General features: G+C 46.8%; 1 protein-coding gene and 1 long non-coding RNA gene across 2 annotated transcripts; one reads left to right on the top strand and one right to left on the bottom strand.

Annotated features, from left to right (window-relative positions):
* Positions 1–13,250: 13,250 nt before the first annotated feature.
* On the bottom strand, positions 13,251–16,624 carry LOC147984124 (uncharacterized). Its single transcript, XM_087543387.1, has 5 exons — positions 16,461–16,624; positions 16,275–16,364; positions 16,089–16,169; positions 15,435–15,503; positions 13,251–13,827 (listed from the first exon to the last, which is right to left on the bottom strand). Exons 1-5 carry the CDS (start codon positions 16,473–16,475, stop codon positions 13,720–13,722), a joined length of 363 nt encoding a protein of 120 aa, XP_087399513.1. The 5' UTR covers positions 16,476–16,624; the 3' UTR covers positions 13,251–13,719.
* Positions 13,693–15,103, top strand: LOC125536072 (uncharacterized). Its single transcript, XR_007294913.2, has 2 exons — positions 13,693–13,853; positions 14,774–15,103. It is a non-coding gene; the product is annotated as an uncharacterized LOC125536072 (long non-coding RNA).
* Positions 16,625–22,601: the final 5,977 nt, after the last annotated feature.

Below are 22,601 nucleotides of genomic sequence, written 5' to 3'. Positions count from 1 at the left end.
TACTTCTTTTTTTTCTGGCGGTTTAAGGACAAAGTCAGCATCTGGCTTGAACCAATTTTTTCAACCGCCTGTGGGAGGCTTCATGTTCACGCGTGGTCTATCACAAATTCTCTGTTGATCGTCTCTAGCTTTTATGTTATCCTTCGTCTTATCAGGAATGTTGAGGATCGTGTAGAAAAGGGACTCTGCCACATTCTTTTCGGTGTGCATCACATCAATATTGTAAGGAAGTTTGAGGTCCTTGAAATAGGGAAGCTGCGAGAAGGGGGTAATGTGCGTCCAGTTGTGCGTCTCACCATATCCCTCGAAGCCTTTGGCTTTGGCTTTGCCTTTGCCTTTGACTTTAGGCTTGAGAGCTTTTAGCTGAGCAAGAACATCTGCCCCCGAAAATGTTGGAATCTCGGTTACTTCATGAACAACCCGGCCTTTCGTGAAGTTCTTCTTGTCTTCCCTGTCTGGATGGTCTGGAGGGAGGAACTGTCGATGCAGGTCAAAGGCTACATACTTGCCACCCTTACTCAGCCAAATCATTCGCAGAGCCTGCATGCACACTGGGCATGGCATCTTACCACTTGTACACCATCCGCAGAATAGAGCATAGCCGGGAAAGTCATGCATGCAATAGTGCAACCAAACTTTCATCAAGAAATTTCTCTGCAGATCCCGGTCGTATGTCAACCTCGAAAAGTACCAAGAATGGTGCAAAGCATCCACAAGCGGCTGCATAAACACACCGAATTGCTTCCCCGGGTAGTCAGGCCCCGGAATGATGAGCAACAAGAACATGGTCTTCCGTTGCATTAGGGCACCGGGAGGAAGATTGAGCGGAATTACAAACACAGGCCAGCAGCTGTATGGATTGGACAACATACCATATGGATTCAACCATCACCTGATATGGCTATTCTGACATTCCCAGCCTCGACTGCTTCCTCGGGGTATTCTTCATCGAATGACTTCCATGCTTCCCCTCCCGATGGATGTATGATTTTTTTTGGATTGTACCTTACACCTTCCTTGTGCCACTTCATCATTTTGGCAGACTCCTTCGTGATGAAAAGGCGCTGCAGTCTTTTTATAAAATCAAGATACCGAAGAACCTTAACGGGGATGGTTAGCTGCTTTTTCTCACCATCATCACCGACCACCTCAATGTACCGAGACGAACCGCACTTCCTACAGTACTTGTCATCCGCATACTCGTGCCTAAACAAAAGGCAGTTCTTTGGGCAAACATCTATTTTCTCATAATCCATAGAGAGTGCCTTCATGATTTTCTTTGTATCGTACATGCTTTTCGGCAGTTCATGACCCTCAGGGAGGCTGTTAGCCCATACTCCCAGGAATGCTTCAAAGCATTTCTGGCTACAGCCGTACTCAGCCTTGACTGCAATCAGTTGCGAGATGGCATCCAGCTGAGATATTTTCGCACCCGCATAAAGAGGTTTCTTCGACGAGGCCAAGACCTCCAAGAAGGCCTTTGCGGTTGCCTCCGGCTCCTCCGGTTCATTCTCTGAAGGTGTCGCATTTGCCATTTCTGCAACAATGACATCATCTAGCATGTCCCTGACCCCGTCGTCCTCATATCCATCGATGCGTTGTCGCATCACCTCCTCTCTACCACGGTCCTGCTCGGCTATGTTTATTGGCAGCATGTCAAAGTTTGGCATATATCCGTGTGTGCGAAGGTGCTCACTCATGTCCGTATGATTTCTATGGTGACGTCTGGCACATCTCGCACAGGGGCATGGTGGGATAATTCTCATTGGACGAGGAATATCTCCTTCAAATACACATCGGTTTTCGTGATCCACTCTGATGTTACTCGATTCCGATGGATAAAACCACTGTACATCCATTGATTATCTGCCATCCTCTGCTTTTTTGCAAGCCACACAACATAATTAAGGATTCACTTAAATTAATCACATCAAATTTTCAGTTTCTACCGTGTTGAATCCACCTACATCTCTAATAGGTAAAGATGGGTCCTAATCCCACCCGAGAATGTGTAGATTGAGTACGTTCTCCATTCTACCCCGTTCTGAGACAAAATTTCGGCAGCACCTCCCCGCTGTTCTCCAAATACACGTCTCGGCAAAATGCCGAGAGAATGTGCATCCGGAGAACAACAGGGAGGTGCCGCCGAAATCTTGTCTCGGAACGGGGTAGAGCATGAACAACGTACCCAATCCACACATCCTCGGGCTGTCCGTGGAAAGCGCTGGACAATCCGAAAGAGCTGCGGTGATAAATATGCAATTGAATGCATATTTATCGATGCAACCCTTTCGGACGGGAGACCTAGGTTACGCGACTTGATGTGAAAATTTAATCTAGTTAAAAGAGGCTAGGAGGTGAAGGTGGATTCGTAGCTCACCCTCCGCTGTAGAGGAAGTAGTCGAGCAGCGGCAGGATCACGGACCAAACCCAGACGACGAAGGCTCCAGGAAGATGAAATACCACAAAGCCTGTAAATTTTACCGAGTCAACAAATTTGACGGCACCACATTACATAAAGCATTGACACTTCAAACTATGAAAAAAATCATATTGCTAATGACATCTAGTCAAGGTTTTAGATCATCATGATACTTAAAATCCTAATTTTCATCAAGTGTCAAATTTTGTTCTTCAATTTATTTTAGCAAGATCATCATGATAAAATAACTACTCATCAGATACCAATTTTGTCAACATCACAAAATGAAACTATAGCTATTTGACAACATCTCAAATATACCAATTTTGTTCTTCAAATTTGACGACATTTGACAACATGCATCTATCACATACATTTGACAACATTTGACAACATTTTTTAGCAAGATCATCATGATAAAATAACTAACCAATATACATCAATCCATCCATTCATCCATACAACATGCATCTATCACATAACAAGCAGTAAAAAATGCAAAAAAATGAAAAAAAAAAAGCTCACCGGGCCTGCTGGGACGGCGAGGCAGGGCGGCCGGGGCAGCGTTTGACCACGGGATCTAGCCCTTTGACTTTGCACGGACGGGCTTTGACCAGTGGACCTCCCCACCCGGTTGTGTTAGGTCAGCCCATAGGAACACTTTGGAGCAACATCCGGGCCAGACCCACAGCAAGATCCCCTCCGTGTAGACCCCACGCGTCCGTTTCCCCCCTCCAGGTGCCGACAGCAAGGCCGTAGGCATAGATGGCAACCACTTTTTTTCGAAAAAATAGTCCCACCTCGCCCAGGGACAAGCAATTTGACCTGTTTAAATAGTTCACTAATCCATACGTTATAAGTTCCACCCATAGCCCCACCCATAGCTACACCCCGACCCAACCCAACACTAGATTCCCTTCGGTTCCACCGCACCCGCACCATCCCCCCTCTAAGTGACAGCTGCTCTGCCTTCCATGGAGGGGGGGCCACACCACGGAGCCCCAAGACGGAGGCATAGCTACACCCCGAAGGCCACCCTGAATCCTAGTTAACGAGTAGATCTAGCCCTTTGACTTTCGCCGGGCGGGCTTTGACAGGTGGACTCTTCCACCTGGTTGTGATAGGTCAGCCCATAGCAACATCCCCGAACACGGTCTGGACCCAACCCAACACTAGATTCCCTCCGGTTCCACCGCACCCGCACCATCCCCCCTCTAAGTGACGGCTGCTCTGCCTTCCATGGAGGGGGGCCACACCACGGAGCCCCAAGACGGGCGTCTACACATGCCAGAACACTTTCACACATGCATCGAGACCCGTGCGATGTTTCGGTGGCATAGCTACACCCCGAAGGCCACCCCGAATCCTAGTTGACCAGCAGATCAAGCCCTTTGACTTTCGCCGGACGGGCTTTGACCGATGGACTCTTCCACCTGGTTGCGATAGGTCAGCCCATAGCAACATCCCCGAACACGGTCTGGACCCAACCCAACACTAGATTCCCTCCGGTTCCACCGCACCCGCACCATCCCCCCCTCTAAGTGACGCCTGCTCTGCCTTCCGTGGAAGGGGGCCACACCACGGAGCCCCAAGACGGGCGTCTACGCATTCCAGAACACTTTCACACATGCATCGGGACCCGTGTGATGTTTTGATGGCATAGCTACACCCCGAAGGCCACCCCGAATCCCAGTTGACCAGTAGATCTAGCCCTTTGACTTTCGTTGGACGGGCTTTGACCGGTGGACTCTTCCACCTGGTTGTGATAGGTCAGCCCATAGCAACATCCCCGAACACGGTCTGGACCCAACCCAACACTAGATTCCCTCCGGTTCCACCGCACCCGCACCATTCCCCCTCTAAGTGACGGCTGCTCTGCCTTCCGTGGAAGGGGGCCACACCATGGAGCCCCAAGACGGGCGTCTACGCATTCCAGAACACTTACACACATGCATCGGGACCCGTGCGATGTTTCGGTGGCATAGCTACACCCCGAAGGCCACCCCGAATCCCAGTTGACCAGTAGATCTAGCCCTGCCTTCCGTGGAGGGGGGCCACACCACGGAGCCCCAAGACGGGCGTCCACACATGCCAGAACACTTTCACACATGCATCGGGACCCGTGCGATGTTTCGGTGGCATAGCTATACCCCGAAGGCCACCCCGAATCCCAGTTGACCAATAGATCTAGCCATTTGACTTTCATCGGACGGGCTTTGACCGGTGGACTCTTCCACCTGGTTGCGATAGGTCAGCCCATAGGAACATCCCCGAACACATTCTGGACCCAACCCAACACTAGATTCCCTTCGGTTCCATCGCACCCGCACCATCCCCCCCCCTCTAACTAACGGCTGCTCTACCTTCCGTGGAGGGGGGCCACACCACGGATACCCAAGACGGGTGTCTACACATGCCAGAACACTTCCACACATGCATCGCGACCCATGCGATGTTTCGGTGGCATAGCTACACCCCGAAGGCCACCCCGAATCCAAGTTGACCAGTAGATCTAGCCCTTTGACTTTCGTCGGACGGGCTTTGACCGGTGGACTCTTCCACCTGGTTGTGATAGGCCAGCCCATAGCAAAATCCCCGAACACGGTTTGGACCCAACCCAACACTAGATTCCCTCCGGTTCCATCGCACCCGCACCATCCCCCCCTCTAAGTGACGGCTGCTCTGCCTTCCGTGGAGGGGGGCCACACCACGGAGCCCAAGACGGGCGTCTACGCATGCCAGAACACTTTCACACATGCATCGGGACCCGTGCGATGTTTCGGTGGCATAGCTACACCCCGAAGGCCACCGCGAATCCCAGTTGACCAGTAGATCTAGCCCTTTGACTTTTGCCGGACAGGCTTTGACCGGTGGACTCTTCCACCTGGTTGCGATAAGTCAGCCCATAGGAACATTCCCAAACACGGTCTGGACCCAACCCAACACTAGATTCCCTCCGGTTCCACCGCACCCGCACCATCCCCCCTCTAAGTGACGGCTGCTCTGCCTTCCATGGAGGGGGGCCACACCACGGAGCCCCAAGACGGGCGTCTACACATGCCAGAACACTTTCACACATGCATCGAGACCCGTGCGATGTTTCGGTGGCATAGCTACACCCCGAAGGCCACCCCGAATCCCAGTTGACCAGTAGATCAAGCCCTTTGACTTTCGTCGGACGGGCTTTGACCGATGGACTCTTCCACCTGGTTGCGATAGGTCAGCCCATAGCAACATCCCCGAACACGGTCTGGACCCAACCAACACTAGATTCCCTCCGGTTCCACCGCACCCGCACCCTCCCCCCTCTAAGTGACGGCAGCTCTGCCTTCCGTGGAAGGGGGCCACACCACGGAGCCCCAAGACGGGCGTCTACGCATTCCAGAACACTTTCACACATGCATCGGGACCCGTGTGATGTTTCGGTGGCATAGCTACACCCCGAAGGCCACCCCGAATCCCAGTTGACCAGTAGATCTAGCCCTTTGACTTTCGCTGGACGGGCTTTGACCGGTGGACTCTTCCACCTGGTTGTGATAGGTCAGCCCATAGCAACATCCCCGAACACGGTCTGGACCCAACCCAACACTAGATTCCCTCCGGTTCCACCGCACCCGCACCATCCCCCCTCTAAGTGACGGCTGCTCTGCCTTCCGTGGAAGGGGGCCACACCACGGAGCCCCAAGACGGGCGTCTACGCATTCCAGAACACTTTCACACATGCATCGGGACCCGTGCGATGTTTCGGTGGCATAGCTACACCCCGAAGGCCACCCCGAATCCCAGTTGACCAGTAGATCTAGCCCTTTGACTTTCGCTGGACGGGCTTTGACCGGTGGACTCTTCCACCTGGTTGTGATAGGTCAGCCCATAGCAACATCCCCGAACACGGTCTGGACCCAACCCAACACTAGATTCCCTCCGGTTCCACCGCACCCGCACCATCCCCCCTCTAAGTGACGGCTGCTCTGCCTTCCGTGGAGGGGGGGCCACACCATGGAGCCCCAAGACGGGCGTCTACACATGCCAGAACACTTCCACACATGCATCGGGACCCGTGCGATGTTTCGGTGGCATAGCTATACCCCGAAGGCCACCCCGAATCCCAGTTGACCAGTAGATCTAGCCCTTTGACTTTCGTCGGACGAGCTTTGACCGGTGGACTCTTCCACCTGGTTGCGATAGGTCAGCCCATAGGAACATCCCCGAACACATTCTGGACCCAACCCAACACTAGATTCCCTCCGGTTCCATCGCACCCGCACCATCCCCCCCTCTAACTGACGGCTGCTCTACCTTCCGTGGAGGGGGGCCACACCACGGAGACCCAAGACGGGTGTCTACGCATGCCAGAACACTTCCACACATGCATCGCGACCCATGCGATGTTTCGGTGCCATAGCTACACCCCGAAGGCCACCCCGAATCCCAGTTGACCAGTAGATCTAGCCCTTTGACTTTCGTCGGACGAGCTTTGACCGGTGGACTCTTCCACCTGGTTGTGATAGGCCAGCCCATAGCAACATCCCCGAACACGGTTTGGACCCAACCCAACACTAGATTCCCTCCGGTTCCATCACACCCGCACCATCCCCCCCTCTAAGTGACGTCTGCTCTGCCTTCCGTGGAGGGGGGCCACACCACGGAGCCCCAAGACGGGCCTCTACGCATGCCAGAACACTTTCACACATGCATCGGGACCCGTGCGATGTTTCGGTGGCATAGCTACACCCCGAAGGCCACCGCGAATCCAAGTTGACCAGTAGATCTAGCCCTTTGACTTTTGCCGGACAGGCTTTGACCGGTGGACTCTTCCACCTGGTTGCGATAAGTCAGCCCATAGGAACATTCCTAAACACGGTCTGGACCCAACCCAACACTAGATTCCCTCCGGTTCCACCGCACCCGCACCATCCCCCCTCTAAGTGACGGCTGCTCTGCCTTCCATGGAGGGGGGCCACACCACGGAGCCCCAAGACGGGCATCTACACATGCCAGAACACTTTCACACATGCATCGGGACCCGTGCGATGTTTCGGTGGCATAGCTATACCCCGAAGGCCACCCCAAATCCCAGTTGACCAGTAGATCTAGCCCTTTGACTTTCATCGGACGGGCTTTGACCGGTGGACTCTTCCACCTGGTTGCGATAGGTCAGCCCATAGGAACATCCCCGAACACAGTCTGGACCCAACCCAACACTAGATTCCCTCCGGTTCCACCGCACCCGCACCATCCCCCCCTCTAACTGACGGCTGCTCTACCTTCCGTGGAGGGGGGCCACACCACGGAGCCCCAAGACGGGTGTCTACGCATGCCAGAACACTTTCAAACATGCATGGCGACCCATGCGATGTTTCGGTGGCATAGCTACACCCCGAAGGCCACCCCGAATCCCAGTTGACCAGTAGATCTAGCCCTTTGACTTTCGCCGGACAGGCTTTGACCGGTGGACTCTTCCACCTGGTTGCGATAGGTCAGCCCATAGCAACATCCGCGAACACGGTTTGGACCCAACCCAACACTAGATTCCCTCTGGTTCCACCGCACCCGCACCATCCCCCCTCCAAGTGACGGCGGCTCTGCCTTCCGTGGAGGGGGCCACACCATGGAGCCCCAAGACGGGCGTCTACGCATGCTAGAACACTTTCACACATGCATCGGGACCCGTGCGATGTTTCGGTGGCATGGCTACACCCCGAAGGCCACCCCGAATCCTAGTTGACGAGTAGATCTAGCCCTTTGACTTTCGTCGGGCGGGCTTTGACCGGTGGACTCTTCCGCCTGGTTGCGATAGGTCAGCCCATAGCAACATTCCCGAACACGGTTTGGACCCAACCCAACACTAGATTCCCTCCGGTTCCACCGCACCCGCACCTTCCCCCCTCCAAGTGACGGCGGCTCTGCCTTCCGTGGAGGGGGGCACACCATGGAGCCCCAAGACGGGCGTCTACGCATGCCAGAACACTTTCACACATGCATCGGGACCCATGCGATGTTTCGGTAGCATAGCTACACCTCGAAGGCCACCCCGAATCCCCCCTCTAACCAGATTCCCTCCATGTCGATCGTTTCCCCCCTCCGTGACACGGCGGCAGTGACGTCCGTGAGGGGGGCAATCGATATACCATCGGGGCATGTTTTTTGTTTAGATAAGGCACATTTATGCTGTGAAAAAATACAAAATAATAAATATATAAACTAAAAATAAAAAAATAAAGGTATGCCGACGGCAAGCTGCGCACACGGAGCTACGATCCCACGGATCGATGACATGGCATTGCACGCGGATTGATGACGTGGCAGATAGCATGGGCTAGGACTATGCCGACGGCATAGCCGTCGGCATATCTCTGCCACACCACAGGCCCTCACTCCCTCGGTTCGATGACGTGTCGACGGCGCGGATCGGTGATGTTAGCAATTCTATGCCGACGGCTAGCCGACGGCCGCCGTTATCCCCCGTCGGCGTAGTTTTGACGCCGTCAAACGGTCGCCGCTAATCGGGTAGGTGGGCCCTTTCTATGCCGACGGCCTCTTCTATGCCGACGGTCCCCGTAGGCGTACCGCGAGCTGTCCCGACGGCCGTAATATGCCGACGGCCCCCGTCGGCATAGATACACATATGCCGACGGCCCCCGTCGGCATAGATACACATATGCCGACGGCTATTCTACGCCTACGGCCTGCCCTTGGCCGTCGGCATATGTCCATTTATGCCGACGGGCGCCGTCGGCATAGATGAGGCCGTCGGCAACTAGATAATTTCTGGTAGTGATTGACTCCAAGCAGCAACTTGGTGAATTGTTTTTACTGTATGGAATAAGTGCAAAAGCTCTGTAGGAGGTTAATCAGAGTCGTGCAGTCTAGTTTGGATGATGGGAGCGTGCCATATGGTCCAAGGGATTGTTAAACTTTAGATCTATAAGTTCAAGATCACAAGAGATCCTAGGCTCCGCCCCTAAACTTGTGCTTAGACGCATCGATTGCTTAAATGTGCAGCTTGCTTTAGTTTCTAACTAGCAAAGCCTGCGCGGCGGCACGCCGCGCCCTCGATACGGTCATATTAAATGAATTATGCTTTTTTATTAACAATAAGTTTTATAAAATTTGAGATCGCAGAGTTTTGTATGGAGAAAATATTGGTGCATCAAGATAAGATAGAAAGAAGCATGTTTTTATTGTCATCATGCATGTTGCATGTGCTAAACAGGGAAGACATAGTTGGTACATCTCTGACACATCTATTTATTTTGGCCGTGTACGGCGTGTTGTACAGAGAACAAACACTATGCGATGATGCTACTGCGATAAGATGAGAAAAACATAAATGGTTGCTGCCAAATTAGATCATTCTGCTGTAGCCTCCTGCAGGATTAATGTATGTGGTAAAGTGATAGAGACGCAATGATAGGATCTTCACTACGTGGGCGCTGCGGGGAATTGCAGAGCAGAACTACGTCAGAGAAGTCATTGCATATTTTTGCTAGAATTTTTGTTTGCCTTGCAAACTCGTTCTGCTGAGTGGTTATTATTACCTACTGACGGGCCATATTAAACCGTTTTTCTTTTACTACTTCAAGTACATAAAGCTGTAATCATTGATGGTGATATTATGGTTGGCACAAATGTACTCAAAGGCTGCTTGAGCAGCCTTTTCTTCAGCATCATCTTGTGTTTCAGCAAGTTCTGTAAATATCATCAGATTTCCACTCTAAGTGCACGGTAGATGTGGTGCGCCAATGAGAACCCATGCTTCTATCATGCCTCCAGGGCGGTTCCGATGGGCATAGCCTTTTACATCAAATTTGGTTGCTAAGCTGACTGCAAATACGTCTCGCATGTACACTATTAATTCTTCTTGCTGCATGCAAATACGTTGTAGTCAGTTTAAAATACTGAATAGAGATTGTTCTTACCGTATCGCTCGCACTGCTGTAGTCGCAATGAGCGTAGCCTTGGTAGGTACTCCCTCTGTCATTCTTATAAGACCTTGAAAACATTTTAGACAATATGCAAAACAGCCTATTTTAAGTTAGTAATTTTTTGGCGCACAGTGAGAAACTGAAATTGATACCGCGCGTAGGCGTAGTACGTTTACTTACGATGGTGCCGGGACGGGCTTGATGACGGCGAGGAAGACGGCAGCTCCAAAGAACGTGGCCTGCAGAAAAAATCAAAAGCTACGGAGTAGTATTATATATACATGCAGTGCTAACATTAGTGCACATACGGGGATGACTACATATACGCATGCATGTGTACCGCCAATTGCTGCGTAACTGGTGGTGAACTTGCGCGACGTGCAGTGCATTAAGGGCAGTTGTGGACTTGTTTGGTCGAGTTTGCATCCAGCCTTAAGCCTGCAGTATAGATGATAACATCTTGGGTGTCTTATGATTCACGTGGTATGTGGACGGCCGCATAGCGAGGCGTGCGACATGAGCCGCCGCCGGACATCCACGTCTCTGAGGCATCCCGGCGTGGAACCGCCGTCTGTCGGTCGGCAAGAAGGCATGTGCCAGCGTGCCCAGGGGGCGCCCGTCAGACGCCTCACCGTCCCATGGTCGCCGGCTTGACACCTGATCTTGGCGCCGACTCCGCCTTCGTCGCCACGAACAACCATGCAAACACGCTCTATATCTGGAAGCGTCGCCCGGTCGATGCCTCGATGGTTATTTCTGTTGTGGCGATATGATGGTGTACTCAAGGTTGACGGTCGTGGTCTTCGGGCTCCGCCGGGCTCTCAACCCTGCGGCGCTTCCGCCGACGGTAATGAGTATGTAGGTCCTGCACTCCTGCCCACGGCGCCGTCACCCACGACACGGCAGTGCACTTGACGAAACCGCCGCCACCGCTCCCACCCATGTCCAAGCACAACCAGAGGCATAGCCAGGCGTCCCTATTTCTCCTCCAATCCCCTGTTGCGAATGGTTGCCAAATACCAACCTTGACGCGCCCCCCTCAGAGGTCTCGGCGGCCAAACTCCGCCCAAGCTGGGCCAGTATGTAGACTTGGTTTGGTCGCTGCTTGAGGCCTGACGGAATTGGAGAGGGTGCTAAAGGAGGTTGGAGCCGAGGAGCAGTGAGAAGACGAAGACCTAAAATACAACGGGATGAGGCCACCGAGGAACGCGGCGAGCGGGCGGCTATGGGAAACGGAGCACCCAACTGGAGGAGCTGCGGCAGCATGGGCTACAGGGGACACGCGTGGTGCTAGGCTGTGGCGTGCCCCAGCCGTCGTCTTTGTGGCATGGAGATGGATGGCACAACGGGATGAAGAGATGCCGAGGACGTGGTGCAGGCGTGCAGCGCCGGATACAGGTGCAGCGAGGGATTAGAGGTACCATGCTATTTATAGAAACGCAATTGCTCTAGAAAAATCGAATCAAGCAGCTTCGAGTAAGCTCGGGCAAGAACGATTTAAGCGACGTGAAGAGCCAACACCACATGCAGAATTGCATGTGTAAACACGTAGTCACATCACCTGTCAATCAACATTCATGCAGCAGCCGACAATACACGGAAAGACCTGCACCGTTCAATTCAACCTGCCGCCCGCACAGCCAAAAATGCTAAACCAACCAAACCCCCAAGCTGCACACACGTTCAAAAAATTTCAAATGAAAACCTGAATACACAACACATTTGTACACAGCCAGGTACCAAAATAATACCACGTGCCAGATTCAAACCTCACCAAGAGTCACTTTCATCCAAATGGCTAAACCTGAAGATTTTTCACACAAGTGGCTGATTTTTTTATGTACTAAAATAACTGGTTCCTACACTAATTCATGCGCCACATAAATTAACACGCTATCTGAATTTTTTTGAATGTTTGGTAACTCGTCCCAAGAGTTGATTCGTTGCAAAGTAGTTCATACAAGAAAAGGGTATGTCTATTTGGTACATGCATAAATGATGTACAATAGATAGTGATAGTGGCTTGGATGCAGAATGGCGAAGCTCTTGTTCTCTTGTTAGATTTGAGATATTGATCCTCAAGCTGTGTTTGTCTCTGTGATGTAGTGGTAGAGAGATGAGGCTAGTTCTTATGCTATTGTTCTTGATGGTTTGTTCCCTGTAAACACAATGTTGAAGTTGTTGCTGAATGCATGGTTTCCAAATCATGACCTGACTCTCGAAGATTGCAAAATATCTTGAAATTTGAGACAAACCGTTTTGAGAATCCTTGTTCACCTTGATTTCTCCCGTTGAAGATTAAGTGCACACAACAGCTATTTATTTCTTTAATAAGGTTGTAAACCTAGACGCATGTATCTTTATTTTTTTTCAAACTAAGTGGTCAAATTGAAGGTCCTTTTTTTTCGACCACTACAATGGTTTCGATGTAGTAGAGGAGCGAACGATAAGTAGTACCGAAGTGGAGAAGTCAACAGATCCATACGCTTTCGCAAAAAAAAAACAGATCCATATGCTGGATACATAGTTGACTGGCACAATAAGTTTTAATTAATCAAAACAAACATAAGTTAAGGAGGGAGGAAGAAATAATTAGCATGTGAGTCACGTCAAACAAATTGAGGCTAGACAGAGCAAAATACGCTGAATTAACTAAGCAGTCTACAAGAAAATCAAGGAGTTGAGTAACCTCCGTGGATGATTGTCAGAGCGGTTGATGTACAGATTAGTCCTAGTCAATTACAAGCAGTTGACTGCCTTGTGGCCTAATTTGAACATGGACCAAACCGACAATAAAAGAAAGTTAGAATTATCTTATTTTTTAAAGTCACCGTCAAGATTTGCTTCAAAAAATGCCATCCAATTCATGTTCACTTTCATTACCATGCAATTTCTCCTTTTTTCCATTACTTCCCCTTTTTCTTTTCCATTTTCTAGGCACCTGAAAGACCAAAGTGCCCCTGATCCTATCTAACCTTATCTGATGCGTGTGGACTGGTTGGATAAGGATTGCTCTCAGGCTACCTCGCTCTTGTCGTCACGGGTTGCTCGTCGTCGAACCTCACCGCTGCCAGCCCAAGCCACCGCAGCTCTCCGCCCTAGCTTGCCCACGCCTGTGCGAGCAACCGTAGCTCCCCGACGGTGCTCACCGACGCTGATGCCCGAGCGAGCCACTGCGACTCGCTGCCGGTTCTCGTCCACGTCTGCAGGCGCCGGCGCAGTTCGTCCTCGCCTCGCGGATGCCTGCGCTAGATACCGCAGCTCGCTGCGGGTTCTCCCCCACGCCTGCGCGCGATAGCGCAGCTCTCTGCGGGTGCTTGCCATCCCCTCGGCTCATTGGCGCAGCTCGCCCTCCCCTGCTGGAGAAGTGTTTTAGTGGCGAGGGTGGTGCTGAAGAGAAGACGATGCCTTGTACAGGTCCTGAGCAAGTGGCGTGATGGCAGCAGCGGCCGGAGGAGGAGATGGATTCGTGTGTAGGTCCTGAAGATGTTGAATGCAAGCAACATGTATCACGTTTGTTGTAATCTTTTGCTTGATTATGGATTGCGATTTGGAAATTACATGAAGAATAGCATGTCACGTTTAGTTTCACAGCCAGGATCAAATGAGCGACAATATGACAAACTATTGCAAATTTCAGTCCATAAGCTACTTGCTGCAATCTGTTTTGTTGCACTTGTCGTAGCTTATTCAAAAGCAGCAATGGAATTGTAGGTAGAAGTGGCACACGTATGTAGACCTCCGTACATTGGCAAGGGACTCTTCAACCATGATTCATAGATGAATCTGAATTCACATCTCCCAAAAAAAGTAAGGAGTTCACATAATGATTTCATAAATAAAACTAAAATGAGTTCACAATGCCAAATATATATGAGCTCCCGGCTAATATAAGCTCACGGCTCAGAGCAATTGAAGAAATTGAATTCAAATAGAAGAAAACTACTTGATGAAATAAGTCTGGAACTCGCTGACTGGAACTTGATTTATGTTTAATAATATGGCACGGCTGTGTGCATCATTTGATGCAGAGGCCGGGCCCCGGGGTAATCCCCTTTTCGAAAATAAAATAAGTATAACATCAATTTCATAGAGACCAATCATCCAATTTGTAGCTTTCTCTTTGATGTAAGCTTCTTTGCTGGATATGTGGGCTTTGGAATGAGACTAATGTTAGACAGTCCAATAAGCGGTATGTGATAGTAGGCCTTCTCTGTGTCAACGGGCAATATTAAACTCATCTTTGTCTAGGGGGACAGTTCAGTAACTTAGAGACGTACTAAACATTTTTCTCCTCAGAAAAGAAATTCCCCACTCCACAAACAGTTCTTCTTCTTCCAGGTTGGTGCATTGACGGAGTCAATACACTGGTACAACCCCAGCATGGAAGATACAAATTACTTCATATTTCTTGCTGTAATTTCAGTGGTGACTTCCGGGCAAAGCCAGGGCGGCTGCTTGACATTGTGGGGTTGATTAACATCTGCCACTGAGTCGCTGGATCTACCTATTATTACTTGCAATCCAGTAGTAGAGCACCCTGACTCATTCAGCTCCGTAAGCATCCTTTGTTCCCTTTCTTTTGGTTGTTTGAATCATTTGATTCCACTTTGTTTCCATCGCAAAGAAAAATTACCACCAATTAAATCGACCCGTGGTGATAATATATGTGATCAATTTATGTTTGTCATCCTCGTGTTCTTGTACGATTAACATCCATCATCTGTTTTTGGAATAAAGAAATGTAACTACTCTATATATACTTCTCTGTCAGTTAGTCTAATTGTTTAGCATCTGTTGCAATGAGTGACAGAGTTTTCTATTTAATTAAATAGCTAACTTTTTTTCCTGATAGACCACAATGTTATCTCTGCTGAGATTATTTGAGCAAATTGTTTCTTGTTATCCGAAAAAGATTGCCACCATGGGTCGGTTAACTTGATCAACACCAGACGTAAACCCACCAGAAAGATCCTCCATTACGCAAGTGACAGCATCAACAGTAGCGGTTTGTACTAAAATACAAAAAGGAGTGAACATATCAAATAGAAAAATTATATAATCTAAAAAGATACCAAGCAGCAAACCTGAGGTGCCAATACAAAGAGCAGCAGGTTGACCAACAACTGGACCATCAAATGGAACCGAAGACTCTCCTAAAAAAGGAGGGAACCATGAGTGCAGGCTCGTTTTGAAGAAGAAAAAAATGAATTTACACAGCATGATTTTTCTAGAACTTTTTATTTTTTTGTAAATAGTCACACGCGGCGTACAGAAAAAGGCAGAAACCTATTTCTAAAATGAGCCGTCTTGTTGTTGGACCGATTTTTGTTTTTTTTGTACAGTCTACGAATCACAAAAATTTCAAATGATTCTTCACATGTGCATGCGGAAAATGTATAAGTTTTCACGGATGTTCTTTCAATTTTTTTTTGAAACTTTGAATATAGCTTTGCTCTTTTTTAAAATATCGAGCTCACTGCAGCTCGGGCACTATTGGCATTTTCTGAAGAATCATACATTGTATGGAAAAAAACAAAGAAAAAGGAACTGCATGGGGCATGCACGTAGTCACATAGGCAAGACGCAATAATGCATGGGACATGCACGTAGCCCCGCCGGCAGCCCCCGGCATGCACCATGAACATATATTGCCCCCTTAGACAAAGATGTCAAACAATTTGACATATTTTATCCGTAACAATTTTTCACAGAAAATAAAACTTATAGATAAGCAGTACCAGAGAACTCAGCCGAAGAGCTGGGAAGGGAAACAGCAGAGTCCACACCACGTGAAGAACCAAGACCACATAAAGAATCAGCTACAGTAAGGGAAGAAACAAATAACTAATTACATAAAATAAATAAATGAAAGACTGAGACAACCCAATCCGAACCAAGCAAGGCAAGAATCCACGCATACTCACCAACAATGCCATCAACAGGACGCTTTCCCAGTCAGATCTCTTTGCGCCGCCGACGCGAATCAACAGCAGATGAATTTTGACCTCGATCCCCTACACAAAACATCCAGGCAAATACCTTAATTACTTGACGTGACTAACCAGTAGATGCAAAGCCAACGACACGATGAACAGCAGGACAGCCCTCACGTAGTAAATCATCATCGGACAGACGTCAACGGAGACGCAGATCGATACGTCCAATAACTGCGCCACGAATTTCAGGAGGACGACCCGGACGGCGGAGGCCACTTCGGCAAGGCCTACCACGATCCATCTATGTGAATGGAGACCACGACGTGCAAGGCTGGGAGAAGCAACACGGTCGAACACCTATTTATAGAGTGACCAGAGTACGAACGACACGAACTAAGCAACGACGTCCAGAAAATACGGCAACAGCGGCACCGCCCGAGAATTGTGGAAACTGCACACGTGCCAACCTAGGAGTATCAATCTGAACAAATTGACAACGTGCCGGCACGGTGAAATAACACATACACAACCAAACCGACATGCACACACGCAGCACAGCATCAGGAAACGTCCACATAAGCAACCGGCGACACGTACGGAAGGGAGATTGAACCATGCATGCTACCCCACGTATCATACACTGCCCCAACAATTCATCAGTACATGCATATGGTCAACAAATCACCCCACGAACCGCGTGCATGCAGCCAAGAATACAGCGGTGTTCAACTGACAGGACCCACGTTTGACCAGGTACGAAAATACTAAAGCAACCAAACAAACCGCAACACTAGTTCAAAAAATTTGGATCAAAAAACTGAACACACAACGGATTTGTACACCGCCAGGTACCAAATTAATACCACGCGGCGCATATCTAGTACATAATGTGTCACTTTCATCCAAGTGGTTGAAGCTCACGGCAAAAACCTTGCCTGGAATAGATGCTTGGTGATCTTGTTATACAGAAAACTCTTGTAGTTCCAACAAATATTAATCATGTGCGCTAGCTATTAAACATGAGGTTTAAGGCTCGTGTTAATACTTTGTTTAGCGTGTATGGTTTTTTAAGAACAACAAGAAATTGAAGTGTAATTCTGGATAATTTGAAGTGAAAATCTTAAAATGCAAAAGTTGGAGGGCTCCTATTCTGCGCCTTTGGCGCTAGCTATCGCTACTGGTAGCTCTCCATCGGTTGACGTTCCTAAAAAGAAGGTTTGATCTATTTTGACTTGACATGTTGACCAATGACTAGGCATGTTGACTGTTGACCTCCTGGTTGACTGTTAACTCGACTGTTTCTAAAAAAAAGTTTGTGCGCTCAATAAAGTTCGTATATTCACCCGCAAAAAATAGTATATTAAAAAATCATGATTTCAAACAAAATCATGTATTTAAAAAAGTACCTGGTTTGAAAATTTTCAAACATTCCGGGGATTGAAAAAAGATCAGAATATGAGAAAAGTTCACAAATTTGCACAAAATGTTCGAGAGTTTGAAAACAAAAATCACGTATTTGAGATAAAAAATCAGGAATTTGAGGGGAAAAAAATCAAAATATTGCAAAAGTGGTCCAGAATTTGAAAAAGCCCATGTATTTGAGATAAATATAAGTTCTAAAATTTGATGATTTTTTTTCAAAAATTTGCAAAAATGTCAATAATTTGAAGAAAAAAGTTCATGGATTTAAAAGATTCACGAGTTTGAAATTTTAACAAAAAAAAGGATACGAAAAAGGAAAAAATAAAAACAAAATAAAAGCCAAGTGAAAAACCGAAGAAAAGCCAGGTCAAAAAACAACTTGGAAGCTTCCCCAAAACCAACCTGGGGACTTCTGAAAGCTTCCCAAAACCGGCACGGAAACTCTCACTCCTATACTGTTAATGAGTCGGCCCACAGAAATTCTATCGACACAAGGGGGAGGGGGTCCGCTAGTTGGGGAAAATGCCTAAACCGGCACTACATAAGCAAGGTAGCCTACCTTCTTAGGCGCTGACAAATGGCATGTTGCATGTGCGCTACTTATCGTAACCTGGGAGCTTTCTTTTTTCGTACATTGATTTATTTAAAATATTTTATCTCTTGAACTGTGCTTTCAAATCCCGAACCATTTTCACCGTCGAATTTCTCGCGTTCAGATCTTCAAAAATAGATCCCATGTTAATAAATTTCGACAAAAAAATTTATGGAAAAACTGGGAGAAAATAATCGAAGTTGTGCTTCTCGCGGAAGCAAATTTGTGCCTTCATGAGAAGTAAATCTGTGTTTCTCATGGATGCAAAATAAAAAAGTTTTTTTTTCCTTTCTGGGAGGCACAACTGTGCTTCTCGTGGAAACAAATATGTGTCTTCGCAAGAAGCAATATGTGCTTCTTGTGAAAAAAAACACATGTTTTTCCTTTTCAAGACATACAGTTGTTTTTCTCATGGAAGCAAATCTATGCCTCCATGAGAAGTAAATATGTGCTTCTCGTTGAAGAAAAGAACATGTTTTTTTTCTTTTCGAGAGGCACAACCATGCTTTTTACGAAAGTAAATATGTGCTTCTATCGAAGAGAAAATAAATATGTTTTTTTTCTTTTCGAGAGACACAAATGTGCTTCTTGTAGAAGCAAATTTGTGCCCCTGCGAAGTAAATATGTGCTTCTTGCGAAAGCAAAAAAACACGTTTTTCTATTCTTTTCAAGAGGCAGATGTGCTTCTCGTGGAAGCAAATATGTGCCTTCACGAGAAGTAAATTTATGTTTCTTGTGGAAGCACAAAATCATGAGGAACCGTCCAGCAAACGACACATGGCGATGGCTGGATGTACCACTTGACATGCTCTCATCCCACCAAATGACCCTCATGCGGCTCCCGCAATGGGTATCCCTTAAAGTTGCTCTCGAATAGGAGCTCCCGCCCAGCCTTGCTCACTTTCGGCAGGTAGTTGGGCCGCACCCGAGGTTCTTCTCCCTCTTGATTTGCTAAACTCAGGTAGGTGAGCTCCTATACGGTGCTATTGTTGTTCTTGCCTGGTTTATTTTTGGTTGACTGGTTGACAAGTTGGCCTATGAGGGCTTCCCGGTTGGCTTTTTGAAAAAAAAAATAAGAATCTTGAAAGTTCATACAAAAAAATTTAAAAAGTTTATGAATTTATAATAGAAACGGAAAAATTCAGAAGTTCATGAATTTTAAGAAGGTCCGTGAATTTGAGTTCATGAAATTGAAAAAAAACACGCAATTGAAAAGGTTCATGGATTTAAAAAAATAATTTCGCAAAAAATCATACTTTTGAAAAACGGAAAAAATAAATTTAAAAGAATAAAAATATTAAAATAAAAAAATGACACAGCTGAATAAAATATGGATAAAATAAAATCTAAATAAATCAGCCAAGAAACCGGAGGAAACCTGCTAGAAGGTTACCAAAACCGGTGTTGGGAGATAAAGGTTTTGGCTGGGCTGTTTTGCTACTGCATGAATACGGGGGCTCCAACCACCCATTAACGCTATAACTGACCCAATGGACGGTGAATAGAATTTGCTAGACCTAGGCGGGAGCAACTAGTTAACGAGCGCTTCTTCGGGAGCCTCACAATAATCAGCGCCACTTAACGCGCTCTCAGTTATTCATCACGTGTCGCGCTCTAGACGCTCACTTCGGATTTTGTTTTTTTATTTTTTCGCACGCGTTTTCGGCTTTTTAAATGGTTTTTTTTCGGGTTTTTTTGACGTTTTGGTTTTTCCCCGGTCTTGCTTAGCTTTTCGATCAAAAAAAATTCGAAAAAAAATTGCGTGAAAAAAGCATTCTCTTCTTTTTCTTTCGTGAAAGTCACGGTTTTTTCCCGCGAGAGGCACGGTTGTGCTTTAGCGAGAGTCACGACCGTGCCTTTTAAGAAACGAAAAAAAAACGCGTTTTCTGTTTTTTTTTCCTTTCGCGAGAGTCACGGTTTTGCTTCTGCGAGAGGCACGGTTGTGCTTTCGCGAGAGTCACGGCCGTGCCTCTCGGAAAGGGAAAAACAAAACGCGTTTTCTGATTATTATTTTTCTTTCGCGAGAGTCACGGTTTTGCTTCCGCGAGAGGCACAGTTGTGCTTTCGCGAGAGTCACGGCCGTGCCTCTCAGAAAGGGAAAAAACGTGTTTTCTGTTTTTTTTCTTTCGCGAGAGTCACGGTTTTACTTCCGCGAGAGGCACGGTTGTGTTTTCGCGATAGTCATGGCCATGCCTCTCAGAAACAAAAAAAAACGCATTTTCTATTTTTTTTTCTTTCACAAGAGTTACGGTTTTGCTTCCACAAGAGGCACGGACGTAATTTCGTGAGAGGCACGGGCGTGCCTCTTTCGGAAAGAGAAAAAAACTGTGCTCCCAGTTTCGGTTTTTTCGCTCGGTTTTTTTCGTCCGGTTTTTTAATGAAAAAAAATCGTCAAAGCCTATCAAAATGGGATCTAGTTTTAAAGATCTCGACGCGAGGAATCCAATAGTGAAAACGGTTCGAGATTTGGAGGCACGGTTTAAAAGATAAAACGTTTTGAATAAACGGATCTATGAAAAAAGGAAAAACTCTCAGGTTACGACAAGTGACGCGCTGCATGTGCGCCACTTGTCACGACCTGAGAAAGTGGAGTGTTCTTTGCAACGAGTACTTCTTAATTAATGATTTTGGACCTAGGCAGCCCCAGGATTTGCTAAACCAAAAGGCTTCACGCGCCAAGTGGGCATACTTTTTTGCTTGCGCCAAGCGGGCCTTCTCACGACTCGCGATCCCGCGGCGAAATATGGGATCTAATTTCAAAGATCTTGATATAGAAATCCAACAGTGAAAACAATTCAGGATTTGAAAACATGGTTCAAGTGATAAAATGTTTTGAATAAATGAATATATATGAAAAAAAATGAAAAGCTCATAGGTTGCGACAAGTGGCACACACGCAGTGTTTCAGTTGTCAGAGCATTAGAAGATGAGAGTGACATTTGCAAGGGTACACCTTTAACTAGTGATTTCGCTCATAATCCCCGCGTTACGTGGGGAAAACCGAGTAATCACGCATTCCAGCTCCAATGCGCGCGCGTTTTGGGCTGGCCCAAGTGCGGGATAGGCCCTCATTTTTTCATTGTTTATTTCTTTTTTATCTCTTTACTACTTAAACATACAGATGATTCCTTTTCCTACCAGACTCATTGTCAACCAGTCCCCTCCCTCCTACCATGTCCATCTAGCTTTTTTTTTGTTGAACCGGTTTTTTCTCCCATGATGCCATATTTGACCGCATCTTCCCATACGCCGCTCAGTCACATTAATTAACTTACCTTTTGCCCGACTACATGACTTCCATGTTAATTAACTTGCCTTTGCATCAAATTCATATATCGCATAATGTACTTACCTTACACATCAATTTCATAATTTGCGTACCATGCATGACACATCATACATCTTTATTATTTTGGCATGTTCATATTATTTCATGCGCACATTTGATTGTGTAGCGACTCACATGTGCGCTACGATTAGGAGATCATGCTTGGATCTCTTAGAATGCCGAGGTTTTGGAAGTTTGAATTTTCTAAAAACATGATTCATATATCCCCTTCTCCCTCTCACTTAGTCAAAGAAGACAGGCTGTAGACACCAATGATGCGACGGGTTCACTGGTGCATTTTTCATCTACTGTTGTTGTGTTGAAAATTATTTCCCCCTAGATGCACGAGCAATTAGCTAGTAATTCTGGAAAATGCTAATCAATCACAAATTCAATGAAAATTTCAAAATTTAAAAAATGTTTACGAACTCGAAACAATGTTCCATGATTTCAAAAAATATTCAAAAAATTTAAAAAATAATCAAGATTTTGAAAAAAATCACGGATTTCAAAATTTATTATTAGATTTTAAATTTTTTGACAAATTTCAAAGAATGTTCATGAATTTGAAATAATATTTCCGAATTCCAAAAAATGATCATGAATTTCGAAAAATATTCATGAATTTCTAAAAATATTCCAAGTAAAAAAATATTCAATTGTTTCAAAAAATATTCCTGGATTTCCAAAGTAGTTCACAAAACGAAAATTTATTCCATATTTAAAAAAAGTTCACATATTGGCATATATTAACAATTTCACAAAATGTTCATGAATTTGCAAAATATTCCGGAATTACAAAAAAATCCCCCAAATTAAAGATGTTCATAATTTGAAATTTTGTTGGGGAATTCATAATTTGTTCATGATTTGGAAAAATGTTTCACAATTTTAAAAAATGCTCGTGAGATAAAAAAGAAAAAGAAAAAAAATTGAAATAAAAATACATTAAAAACTGTGGGAAGCACACAAA

The sequence above is a fragment of the Triticum urartu genome, chromosome 2A (assembly GCF_056163025.1).
Source record: "Triticum urartu cultivar PI428250 chromosome 2A, HENAU_Tu73, whole genome shotgun sequence".
Classification (NCBI taxonomy): domain Eukaryota; kingdom Viridiplantae; phylum Streptophyta; class Magnoliopsida; order Poales; family Poaceae; genus Triticum; species Triticum urartu.
This window is presented reverse-complemented; position numbering and strand designations above follow the sequence as displayed.